General features: G+C 38.8%; 1 protein-coding gene across 1 annotated transcript in view; it reads left to right on the top strand.

Moving 5' to 3' along the window:
• Nucleotides 1-13922, top strand: part of LOC139322774 (SAM and SH3 domain-containing protein 1-like) — a 629849-nt gene that overhangs the window by 592410 nt on the left and 23517 nt on the right. Inside the window, exons 9-11 of the mRNA XM_070951997.1 lie at nt 319-451; nt 4674-5512; nt 10622-10693. Coding sequence (XP_070808098.1) covers nt 319-451; nt 4674-5512; nt 10622-10693 — 1044 coding nt within the window. The remainder of the gene's footprint in view (nt 1-318; nt 452-4673; nt 5513-10621; nt 10694-13922) is intronic.

Here is a 13922-nt window from a genome sequence, read left to right as displayed (position 1 = left end):
GACGATGAGGGCTGGAATACCTTTTGGCGTCTGAGACCTTACTTTGTGCTAATTTAGAAGTGAAAATGGTATGTTCCATTCTTTTTAAAGTATTCTGTGTATGTGTGTGAGAGAGAGACAGACAGACAGACAGAGAGAGACAGACAGACAGAGAGGGGGGGATGGAGAGAAAAGAAATTGTGAATATTCAGGATGAGAGATGAACTGTTTCAAGTTTCAGGATCTGCCTTGTTTTAGGACTCTGGAAAAAGAGACGCTTCCCTGCCTTGAGCTGTGCAACAATTCCTCTACTAACATTTCCTTTTGCTTCCCTGCCAGTCAAGAGAGCAATCAGATGATGAATCAGAAGAATCAGTGAAGTTTAAGAGACTGCATAAGTTGGTCAACTCGACTCGCAGAGTGAGAAAGAAATTAATCCGAGTGGAAGAAATTAAAAAGCCCAGCACTGAAGGTAAGAATTTAGCAGCTTTAACAAGAAGATGTGCTGGCTAGTGGTCAGAATGGCGTGGTGGAAAAGAGAAGGGTGGGTGTGCCATCCCTTTGGAAAAGCTTATGAGAAACTTTTACCAGAGAAAAAGAAGAAACATTTGGTCGCCCTCTGAATTGATTTTTTTTTAATGCACTGTGCTCAAATTAATCAGCTGGATCAGAATAGCCCTTTGCATTAGCGGTCTAATTTTATGGCTGTACTCTATTGTACACTGTTTTCTAGGTACTGTTATCTACCGTGGTTTTTTTGTGTGTGTGTGTGGCTGGATTGTCTTTCTTCTTTTATTGCAACATAATTTATTGGGGACAGTCTCAAGTGAAAAGGCTATAGAGAGGTTATTATTGGTGAATGGATGGACTGTACCAGACAAACTTTCACTACCTTCCCCCCCTTATCATCCTATAAAAATGTGCAGTCCTGAAGTAGCTTTTTGGGAAGTGCACCCGGAGCAGAAAGCTCTATCAGCCAAGCCTGAAACTGGACAGAAACGGGACAGACCCAAGGAAAGGGGCTCCCTGATCCATAACCTTGACTACCAAACTCATTAGAATTCTTAGTTCTGCATTTGTCAGTATAGTAGGAGAATCTGCATAGTGAGTATATACACTTTTCCAGGAAGTGACTAATGTTTCATGAGATTTTCATTAATGAAATGTAATAGCGAGTACCAGATTAACAGTTTGCAGGGAATAGAGTTCTGGTAGGGGCAAAAGATACATTGCCTTTCTGGTTAAAAAAATTTTTTTTTTCCTAAAAGCCTTTGTCACTTTGCTTTGTTCTTTGCATTTTTTCCCCTGCAAGTTCTGAAGCCAAGAAATGTGACTCGTAAATGAGCTGTGTTGTTGTGGGGGTGGATTTGAAAAACTGTAAGAGATAATGCAAGTGGGGCTTATCCCATAAGGTTAGAAAGCGAGTCAGTTTCTCGTGGGATGCTGAAACATCTGCCTGACCGAAACCACACCCTTCAAGTTTGGCAAATGGTTCTTTCAGAAGGAACGATGAACTTGTCAGAAAATAGACATGTATCACTTGAATAGAAGTCAAAGAATGCCACAATTGATTCCATGGACAGAGAGAGATTTTAACCCTTTAAAGTAACATATAGTGAGTTTCACTTTTACAGCATGTATTTGGATTTGATTTTTAAAAATGAAATGACAAATGGACATTAAATATTATTCTGCAGCAATAACTATTTATTATTCTAATATTATTATTATTCTATTATTCTCCAACAATAACTAATAACTAATTATATACATTTAAATTCAGGAGAGGAAAAGAGAGGCCTGATAGAGATGTGATTTTTTTTGTGTGTGATAATAAAAATATCTAAGGAACTCTGACCTTTTCTAAGCTCTTGAAATCAAAGGCAAAGAAAGCTTGTTCCACACTCAGTTACTCCACGGGTAGTCCTCAATTTATGACCACAATTGAGCCCAAAATTTCTGTTGCTAATTGAAACCTTTGTTAAGTGAGTTTTGCCCCATTTTCTTGCCACAGTTAAGTTGTTCACTGCAGTTGGTAAGTTAGCAACCTGGTTGTTAAGTGAAACTGGTTTCCCCATTGACTTTGCTTGTCAGAAGGTTGCAGAAGGGGATCCCATGACCCCTGGACATTGCAGCCAACATGAGTCAGTTGCCAAGCATCTGAATTTTGATCATGTGACCATGGGGATGCTGCTATGGTCGTAAGTGTGGAAAATGGTCATAAGTTACTTTTTTCAATAATGTAACTTGGAACAATCACTAAATGAACTGTTGTAAGTCGAGAACTACCTGTACTGGTTTCCTATGAACTTTTACTAAAACCTTATATTTTTAAAAAAAAATATGTAATTTTAAAATAATACATTAAGGCTATGCAGGCTTATCCATATTTGGACCGGGAAGAAAGATCAACAGAGGCTAGGAATTTATCTTGACATACATAGACACACTGTATTTGTAATAAGGGTTGGATTTGACCTCTTAACTCAAAACATTTTTTGAAGCTGAGACCATTGCACTTTTGGGCATTTGCTATGGTGATACATCGCCTTAATAGCTTATTATTTTGATGACTGCATTGCAAGTCAAAAGGGGGCATTTCAGCCTTCGTCAGATTCAAAATCTGAAGTTGTGATTGGAGCCAGTTGTAGGGACCACATAGCACCTATGTTCAACTCCACCAGTTGCCAGTTTGTCTTCAAGCACAAGCAAGAATGTGTTTGGGACCAGATTACTAGAATACAACATCTACCATTTTCTCTGCTCCCCAAACTTCCCATGCCATAATTGCTCCTAGATTCTGGCCTTCCTTTTTTGGAGAAGTTCTCATAGACACCATTAGGCAAAAATGTTTCCACAGTAAATTCTATTCCTTTCAGCTTTTCACTATTGGATTTTTTTTTTATTTTATTTTGTATTTTTAGGATTGCAATTTAATCATTTTAAGTTAAGTTAGGTTAGTTTACTTTCTGCAGAGTTTTAAGTCTGCGTTGTAATGTGAATATGTGCCTGTTAATTTTTAGTATATTTAATCTTTTGGTTGTCTGCTCTTCCAGCCAACATTTGAAGAATGTTTGTGTTTCTTTTTTTCTCATACAATGAGTCGTAGCTCTTGCTATTCTATAAATATGTAGACATTTCTTGCTGTGACCTTTCTAAGCACAACATTAGCCTTTTTAGAGTTGATGAAACCCAGTGCACACTTTCCTTTCCAGGATTTTACTTGAGAGGAGAATCAAGTTAGCACACAAACACTGAATGAATGTATTGCAAGATTTGAGTTTAATCAAAACATTTGGAACATGCAAGTTAAAAGTTAAATATTCAATGTATTTTGTTGGATTCTTTCCCTTGTGTACCTTGTTCCTACCGTCAAAGTAGATAAATATATCATAATATAGTATGGATTTTCCCTCTCTACTAATAAGCAGGAGGAGGAGGAAAGGAATTTTTTAAAATATAGCTTTCCAAATAGAGTATTTCTATTCATACATGACTTTCACTATATTCAGCTTGACTATAGGTATAGAGAGAGAGAGAGGATGGGTTATGATACCTATAATTTTCCTTAACTCCTCCATATAATCATAGATACACAACAACTTACAACACAACCCTACTTTCGTTCTTTCTTACTTAAAATGGCATGCTCTGTATGAAAACTCCCTCAGACAGAAATTCTGTCCACTGTTTTGCAAGGTTATCGTCCACAAACATCATAGGCAATAAATTCACAATTGATGACACTATATTAAGCCCAAACTACCTATTTCTAATTTTAAATTCACTTCTTTGGCATCATTCACAGTTGTAGAAACAAAACAGGCTATATCCAGAGCTGCTGCTGCTGGCTCCTTCTGACATTCCTTTAAGTATATGAAAACTGACAGACCACTCACCGCCTTCCCCTTTCATTCATAAACTCAGTCTTCTGTATCCGGTTTTCCTTTGATCTTCCTATCTATTTCTCATTTTACTTTATTAACTACATATATATAGTTGAATTTATTGTTGCACAGTAAATTCTATTCCTTTCAGCTTTTCACTATTGGATTTGTGTGTGTGTGTGTATTCTTAGGATTGAAATTTATTTTAAGTTAGGTTAATTATTTTCAGCAGAGATTTAACCTTTTCCAAAAATCATCTAATACTGTTGAGGCATACATCAGTATGCCAGTATTGCTTCTATTGAATCTGTTTTATTCCTTGATGGTGTCCAGATTCTTCTGTTCTTCAACTGAAGTTGGTCCTCTACTTACAACAGTTCATTTAGTGACCATTCAAAGTTACAACAGCACTGAAAAAAGTGATGGTTGTAATGTCCAGGATCATGTGGTCACCTTCTGACAGGCAAGGTCAATGGGGAAGCCAGACTCACTTAACAACCCTGTGTTTAGTAACACGGTTACTGCACTTGACAGCTGTGGCAAGAAAGGTTATAAAATGGAGCAAAACTCACTTAACAACTGTCTCGCTTAGCAACATAAATTTTGGGCTCAATTGTGGCTGTAAGTCAAAGGACTATCTGAATTAACTTATCCCACATGTATTTGGTTGAACAAGAATAAGAAGTCGTATCTTTGGGATATACTTCTCTCCCTCCCCCTCCCCCTCCCTCTCCCTTCCCCCCTTCTGTCTTTTGTCACGCCCGGGTTAGCTAGTGAGAACTAATATAGTGGAATATTCCCTTTCAGGTGTGGATGATCACTCCTTTGACACTCCCGCAGGACCAGATGGTAGACCGGCACTTTACTCTGGAATTCACAAGAAACAATTCGTTTTGGATAATTCCTCTGAAAAACAGCCAGATAATGAAAGTGATTCACTGATCTTATCTCCTTCATCCAGCAGCCTGGACACTTGGGGTACAAACAGGAAATTGCTTAAGACCTTCAGTAAATCTGATAGTCGTGGCCTTATAAAACCCCCCAAAAAATTTGGGACATTCTTTTCTTATCCAGAAGAGGATAAAATACCCAAAGTTTGCCGTTCTTTAACAGATGGAGAAATGAAGAATCTTGGCTCTCTCAGTCATGGGGTAAGTAAAGAAAGCATTTGCTTTTATGACAGCAAGTGCAAGCATCATGTCCTGGTATCTTTGGAGGAAATCCAGAGTGTCAGGAAGCAGATCCGGTTAAAAAAGGCAGATCCTAATTATTCATGTTCTAGAGCTTTTCTCTGTCAGCGTCCTGCTAGGAAAGGTGTATCGCCTTCCATCTGCGATCTGCAGCTGCTTCATCACAAACCCAAGAGGCTAGGAAGAGGTGGAAGCTGTGGCTTCTCAAACAGAAGGCTTCGAGGGTGCAATTCAGTCAGCGAGTTCAATATCACATATGTGGTGGAAAGAAGCCTGTACAGTCACCTCAACCTATCGCATCTGGTGCGGCCCGTGACTGACAGAACCTTGAGCAAAAGTGAAGAACAGGAGTTGAGGCGGTGCCTACTGGAGGAAGAGGCGGCGGCAAAGAGGAAGTGGGCTTCCACAGTCGATCGCTGTACAAAAAGGGTTCTTTTGAGAATCCACCAAAAGTCTGTGAGTTTTACACCAAAGGTGGCCACAAGCTCCCATGAGGTTGCAGTCAGCATTGCTTGGGGTTCCCCACCCCCCAATCATGGTATTTGAAAGGCCATTTCATTGCCTTTCTCTTGTCTTCTCTCTCCTCAACCTTCTCCTAATTATTGGCCAGTGAGATATTCTAATAAATATTGAGGCACACTAGTCTTGTACCTTGTTCCTAAACTGACAACATTTTAAGGGAAAACCCTTGCCTTTTAGAATCAACTAAATACAAGAAGTACATTTTCAGATAGAAAATGGCTTTTGTTCCATATTTGCTTGAATCAACAATACTAAGAAGAAATAAATAAACATATAACTAAATACATGGAGAGAACCAGTATGCCTAGTGGTTAAGGCACCAGGCTAGAAAGTGGGAGACTGTGAGTTCAAGTCCCATGAAAATCAGCTGGGTGACCTTGGGCCAATCACTTTCTTTCAACCCAACTCACCTCACAGGATTGTTGTTCTGGGGAAAATAGGAGGAGGAAATGGAAACTCAGGTTTACCACCTTGAGTTATTTATAAAAATAATAATGGCAGGACAAATCAAAAATAAAATAAATATAATTTAATTAGTGACAGTTGTACAGTGCATTTAGATCATAGATTCTGAACTGAGAAACTGTGGGATGGTTCAAATGATGTTTTCTGGCCCATCATATGGAGAAAGTTATGCTTCAGTTTTAGAGATACAGAATTTTAGGTAGGTATGTCATCATTCACCTTTCTACCTTACTAGGTTGACAAAAAAGCCCACCTGTTGCCTCTAAGTTACAGTTTGGAACCAGTGGTGAAATGTAAAATTTGTTGCTACTGGTTCTGTGGGCGTGGCTTGGTGGTGGTGGGTCATGTGACTGAGTGGGCGTGGCCAACTTTTTTTTTTACTTTTTTTTTTTAATTTGATTTATATGCCGCCCTTCTCCGGAGACTCAGGGCGGCTTACAATGCGTTAAGCGATAGCCTTCATACTTTTGTATATTTATTCAAAGTCAGCTTATTGCCCCCACAAACTGGGTCCTCAATTTATCTACCTTAGAAAGGATGGAAGGCTGAGTCAACCTTGAGCCTTTTTTAAAAGCATTTTTTACTACCTATTCGCCCAAACTGGTAGTAAAAAAAAAGCTTTAAAAAAGTTAAAAAAAAAAAAAGGTTCCGACGATCACACGGCACAGCTGTGATTGTTGGAACCTTTCTTTTACTTTTTAAAGCATTTTTTTACTACTGGTTCACCCGAACCGGTAGTTTTTATCACTACCGCTTCACCCAATCTGGGGCGAACTGGTAGCATTTCACCCCTGTTTGGAACACCCTCTCAAATTGGCTCAGTGACTGATGAAAAAGTGTTGTGAATCCTTCCTAAAAAGTAGTAGAAATACTATATAGATCAGTTTTGGGGGGGGGGGGGGGGTTGGCACTTTTTATATCTTTCCAAATGTTCCATATGTAACTGGTATGTTTGTTTGTTTTCTGTGCTTACTCCCATATTTCTCCAGAGCAGCCTCTGATCAGAGCAGCCCATCTTAAGTCTCTGCCAGTGTCTTTGCTCCTTAACAAATTCTGATTTCCTCAAGCCCTTTAGAAAGATTTGCAGCAAGACAATTCCACCAGAGAAGAAGAGGTGGGCGGGATCATTTCCATTGCTTTTCTTGGCACAGTTGCAAGGCTGCAAGCCCACCAACCAGCTCATTATGCTGCAGATGACAATATCCAGGGAAAGCAATTCCCGTGCATTGCAACGTCGGCATAACTGTGGCTTTGCCAGCAGCCAAGCTAGTAGTGGTGATGAGTGGGTGATGTGGAGAAATCATATTTCTGTGTACTCTGCATCATTAACTCCTTTAAATGTTGTGATTCATGCAGGAGTGAAAGAAGTAGAGGGACTCGGATTGGAATATCAGCTCATTCTTTATCTCTGTATGCTGACTAGGTGTGGTGAAGGAGAAGTAAGGTGTATGTGTGTAAAAGAGAGAAAGGAAAGCAATGAACTGAGGAGAAAATTGATATATAAATGAAAAAGTTACACACAAAAAGAGATGGGGGGGAAGGGGATCCTACCTATTTTTTTGACTGAGGATCCAACCATCATCCCATTGTGTAGCTATTGATAACTTCCTTCTGAGAAAATACGGTTCTCAAAAAATACGGTTAAAAAAAAAAATTGCAACTCTTAATTTTCATCAGGCAAAGATCTGTACAGTGCTTAGGATTGCAGTCCATAATTGCTCAGTAAAGTGAAATATTTAATTCCCAGCTCAGATATAGGAAAATAAGGATGAGAGCCAGGGATCTAAAGCCATCTGGGAAGTTCATAGCTGGATTGTATTTCTGAACTAAGATCTCGGGTTGAGGCAATCACGACTAGTGTTCCAAGAAACTTAAGGGGAAAAAAATGATTCTGACAGACAAAATCTCACTTTTGCTAACTTGTAAACTATGGCTGCAGTTGGCTAGTAGCCACTGTAAAGCTGTTAATTTTTTTTTCTAGGATAATTTATCCTTTTTCTCCAGTGCTTTGTATGTTAGTGGATTCTGCCCTACTTTGTAACGTATTTTATTAAAATAATTTCTTTGGCGAAGATGGTATGTAGAGAATATTTCAGATGGTGAAATAGACTTTTCACTTGACTGCACATGATGTGCTTATATAAGAGGCATACTCTTATAAAATACATTATACATACTCTTTAAAAATATATTTTGTCCTGCAAATTATTTGATTGTAAGCCTGTTACTGTAATTTACTGTGTATTGCCAATATTGGTAACAGGAATTGAACATCCTTATATGATATGACGTAGGCTAGGGAGTCTAAATACCTATAGCCTATAGCCTAGGTGTGTTCAACCATGGCTGGCTGGGGAATTCTGGGAGTTGAAGTCCACAGGTCTTAAAGTTGCCACAGTTGAACGCCCCTGCTATAGCTTGTGTCTGTCAGCTAGGAAGATACTAGATAAGCTGTAGGTGCAAGGTCTTTTCTGTTGTGGCACCCAGATTGTTGAATTTCTCCCCCACTACCAGCTACCCTTGTCACTGTTAAGTTTCCGGAGGTCCCTCAAGATCTGGTTATGCCAGCAGGGCTGGGATCCCCAGGAATGGGTGGCCTAGTGAGGTGCTCCGTTATGTCTATTATTTTTTGTTTTAATTTGCTTTTTCATACTTTTTAATGTATTTATTAACTCCTTTTAGCTCTGTTGAACAATGCCCAGAATTGTTTGCTTGTGAGAGGGGTAACCAAAAAAATTGGACTAATAAATAAATAATAAATAAAATAATAACTAGGATGTGTTGGATTGCATCCTTGGAGAAAAAGCTATATCTCTTCCTTTTTTATATATATGAGATCTTGGATTAAGGCCTCTTTTACAAAGAGCAGATGCTTTATACCCTGCTTGTGAATTTTAGGCACTATTCTATACTGTCTTCCTCTGAGATCATAATTCATGTTTACTGCAACCTCAGGAGCTATGGCATTCCTTGTCAATAGGACTGATTACATGTGTTGCTTTTACATATGTTTTGGGCATTTAAATTTATTTTAGTGGCCAAGGCATGCCTAGAACTTTTAAAGTATGTGCATGATCATTTCATTTAAGAATCTACAGTCTCTTCATCTACAGTTTTTATTTAGCATGTTTTTGTGAAGTAATTGGAAGTAATGAACTATATGTCCAATAGCAAGCGTAACAATACAGCTGTTTGAAATATAGCATATTGCCAAAAAGCAACTTTTAACTGTGAGGGTTTTTTTGTGTGTTTGTATGATTCCATACACCATCCATGCCAACTCTGAATTCTGCTGTCATACATACTCACTGCCTGCATACATGTTCATATACAAATACATGAAGACCCCCAAATGTAATCCTTGTTTGATATTAAAAGATAATATAAACTTTCTGAGATAACTTTTTAAAATTGTTACAGCATTCCTTTGCTGTTGACTTTCTTGTTAAATGGATGTTTTCAGGGAAGAAATACAATTACATGTTCACCAGCAAAGGTTTGTTTGATGAGGATAAAAAACATGCTTCATATAGGTTGTCTAGTAGAGCTTATAATTGGCTTTTAGTAATGTATTAATTGGTAGCAGACTTAATAATGAGATATTACATATACAGCATTTATTATTTACGAAGTATATGATGAAGGATAATGATCATGTCCCAATTTGCTGCTGCTGTTGTTTTTCTATAAGATGAAGAAAAACAGAGGGAATAAGGTTGAAGGACAAGATGTAAATGTGTAGATCAAAACATAGAAATAGACAGCCAATTTATTTCTGGAAAAGGCAAACATCTGAATTGTAGAACTGAAAGGGAACCAGGCAGTTCTATTGAGCTCCAAAGGCTACCATCTTTTCAATAATGAGCACTTTACATATGAGGATCATTATTAAGCACCAAGTAAATATGCTTTCACTTGGCTGTGTTTTTCAGCTTTGAAAAGAAAATTAGTGTCATTACGCTGACCTGTTTAGGCAAGCAGAACTATTGTATTCAATGTCAGTGTTTCTTGCTTGAGATGTTTCTCTGAGAAGAACTCACTTCTCTAATTACTTCCGCAAGATTATGCCACTGCACATATCACCTACTGTATTCTCTCTTGTAGTAGTACGAAAACTGCTTTGTTCCATACAGGCCTTGGTTACAGATATGGAGTCTCTGAAAATGGAAATTGTCATTTGTTCAGAGATTTAAGATGTCCTTATTCACTGAATCAACCAATTGAGCAGATGCTTAAAATTTCAAAACTTTTGTCTATTTCAAGTACGATAAAGTGGAAAATTTGCTGTTGTTAATATTCTGTACCCAAATGACTCCCAAAACATGGGTTATGTAAAGCTATTCCTCACCTAGGAAATAGTTTTAAAACTCCTTTATTGAAAATCCCAATCTCAATATGAAGCAATAAAATAATTAGTAAAAGTCCAGGAAGGGAACATGATGCATGAACATAATCCAGAACATTTTTTCATGCTTGCTGCTGTTATTTGTACAATTGAGACGTTTCTCTACTGTTTTCTCTACTCAAGAAGACAGTAGATTTTGTGGTAAAATGTTATAAATTTGCCTTATTTCACAGAGAACCTGCAGCTTTGGTGGTTTTGATTTGGCAAATCGCTCACTGCACATTGGAAACAGTTCAGATCAAATTGTGAGTATGACATATTCGGTCATAAGATACATTCATACATACAGCCCAATGATGGTGTTTGTAATGTGTTTCAAAATTAAATTGCAGTGGGATTTGCTATAAAAGTAGCTATGAGGATAACATCAGTTTTCAATTACAATAGATTTTTTAGGATCTTTTAAATTGCATTTCAAAAAACATCTTTTTCCAACAATGACAAGTACTTTCATGATTGATTGCCATCAAGTTGGTATTGACTCATAGTGACTCATAGATTTTCTCCATGAAAATCTGTCCCTAACCTGGTTCATTCAGGTCTTCCAATGATACACCCATCACCATTGTAAATGAATTCATCTACCCTGCTGCTGGTCATCTTTTTTACCTTCCACCTTTCCCAGCATTAGAGTTTTTTCCAGAAGGATAGTCTTTCCTTAATATGCCTGAAGTAGGATGATTTGAACCTGGTCATTTGTGTCTTGAGTGAGTTGATTTATTTTGATGATCTCTTTGTTTGTTTTATTGGTTGTCGTTGGTGGGGTCTCCTCCAACTTCAAAGTTCAAAAGTGAAAATACTCTTTCTATTCTGTTTCTTGAAGTTTTGCTTCCATAGGGTGTCACAGGAAATACCACAGTTTGTAGTGCACTAGTTTGATCTTTGTAGCCATATCATGGCATAATAATTGTGTTGTTATTATGCTTTCTGACTACATCAATAATTTGTTGATATTAGAGAAAATTATTAGCACTATAAGGAAGGTCCTCTCGCCCCTTCTGTTCAACATTTATGTAAAGCCGCTGGGTGAGATCATCCGTGGCTTCGGGGTGGAGTTCCATCAGTACGCTGATGACACCCAGCTGTACATCTCCACCCCAGGCCACCCCAATGATGCCCTTGAAGTGATGTCCCAGTGCCTGGAGGCCGTGCGGGCCTGGATGGGGAGAAACAGGCTCCGACTCAACCCCTCCAAGACCGAGTGGCTGTGGCTTCCGGCGTCCCGATATAGCCAGCTGATGCCATCGCTGGCTATTGGGGGTGAATCACTCGCCCCCACGGAGAGGGGTCGTAACTTGGGCGTCCTCCTGGACGCACGGCTGTCTTTAGAAGATCATTTGGCGGCCGTGGCCAGGGGGGCTTTCTATCAGGTTCGCCTGATACGCCAGTTGCACCCCTTTCTAGATCGGGACTCCTTACGCACAGTCACTCAGGCACTCGTCACTTCCCGCCTGGACTACTGCAACACTCTCTACATGGGGCTCCCCCTGGGGTGCACCCGGAGGCTCCAGCTGGTCCAGAACGCGGCCGCGCGGGGGATTATGGGGGCGACGAGGCGCTCCCATGTGACACCTCTCCTGCGCGAGCTGCACTGGCTCCCGGTGGTCTTCCGGGTGCACTTCAAGGTGTTGGTGACCACCTTTAAAGCGCTCCATGGCTTAGGGCCGGGGTACTTACGAGACCGCCTTCTGCCACCAATAGCCTCCCACCGGCCAGTACGCTCACACAGAGTAGGCCTCCTCAGGGTGCCGTCCGCCAGACAATGTCGGCTGGCGACCCCCAGGGGGAGAGCCTTCTCTGTGGTGGCGCCCACCCTCTGGAACAACCTCCCCCCAGAGTTACGTACAATAACAGACCTCCGGATTTTTCGTCGGGCCCTGAAAACCCATTTATTTCAACTAGCTGGGCTGGCTTGAGTCAAATTTTAAATTGATTTTAAATTGGAACAGTTTTAATTATGGCCAAGATATTTAATTATTTTAATCAGTTTTTTAGATTTTGTATGTTTTGTATGTATGTCTTGTTTTTACTTTGGCTGTTCACCGCCCTGAGTCCTATATTGGAGAAGGGCGGTATAGAAATTTAAACAAATAAATAAATAAATAAATAAATGTCCAAAAATATCTCTCCAAATATGACATGCTTATTATTCTGCAAACACTAATGCCAGACAGTGCTCTGTGTAATTCTGAACAACATTCTGTACTTTGAAGTCTTAAATCGGGTGTGTCCAGCCTGTGGGCTGCATGCAGTTCTGGACAACTAGTAATGAAGCCCCACAAGATCATAAACTTTTAACATTATTATGTGCATTTATATGGATTATTTATATGGATTATATATGGCCCAAAACAATTCATCTTCACTCGGTGCGGCCCAGGCAAACCCAAAAGTTGGATATGGATGTTTTAAATTATGATTTTTAATTTTTTTATATTCAAAAGGAGGATGTGTAATGTCATAAAATTTTGAGAGTGATAAGGACTGTACTGTTAGAAAGCAATAGAAGATTACTCAATCTTTGAAATTCCAAAAGAATAAAAAATTAGTTCAGAGGAAGCTTGTCAGTCTGTAGGTCAAACAAGATTTTTTTTTAATTCAACCTTGTGGTCACTCAAAAAATCTTATTTTTCTGAAGGTTCTCATTTGATAGATATTATTTTCTACATATGATAATTGTAACACGAGGACAGGTTAAATGGGGTGATTCCTAGGCAATTAGAAAGCAGTAGTATTTATTCTACAAGAAAAATTAGATAGCTAGTAAAAGCCAACTGGTCCAACCATATTTGCCATGGTTTTATTGTCCAGTCAGAATATTTAGTTAAACTAAGAGTATCAGATGAGTAAAAATCATCCTCCCCATCAAGTTATTCTATCTATTGAATAAAGTATATCAAAATAAGCTGATTAAAACTAAACTGGAGCCAGTTTAGGAAAGGTGTAGTGACTAATGCATAATAGTCCATTTTTCACATTCTATTTATTCTACCCTTGCTTTCTCACTAATCACTCTGAAGAGGCCTGAAGGGAATCTATGACCACTTGGACAACTCTCAGCATAATCCTGGATTTAGTGAACATAGTAGGCTGTTGCTCAGATGTAAGGGAAGGTCCCCTTCTGATATTTCAGCAAATATATAATACTTCCCATATTCCAGCTGCAAACAAAGCTGTGAAAGGCTTTGTTTGCATGCCTTGAATGAAAGATAAATAAAATGTGAGGATGTAAAGAGCATAGCTCCATTCTGTATACATTTTTGCCCTGCTTATGTTCACTTAACATATCCTTGGGAAGAATATCACATTGAGAAAATGTTCAGTAGTGAATAGAGTTGTTTATAAGTTGTTTGATGCTAATAGATAAGACTGAGCCAAGAATTCTCTTTGAGAACTTCCAATTTAAAAGGTAGGCTTCTATTTTATTGCACTGAATCATTTTATAGATTGCCCTTTTCCATAGGGTTGCCAATC

This window comes from Pituophis catenifer, unplaced genomic scaffold (assembly GCF_029215685.1).
Source record: "Pituophis catenifer annectens isolate HBS135680 unplaced genomic scaffold, rPitCat1.0.hap2 SCAF_1, whole genome shotgun sequence".
Classification (NCBI taxonomy): Eukaryota; Metazoa; Chordata; class Lepidosauria; order Squamata; family Colubridae; genus Pituophis; species Pituophis catenifer.
This window is presented reverse-complemented; position numbering and strand designations above follow the sequence as displayed.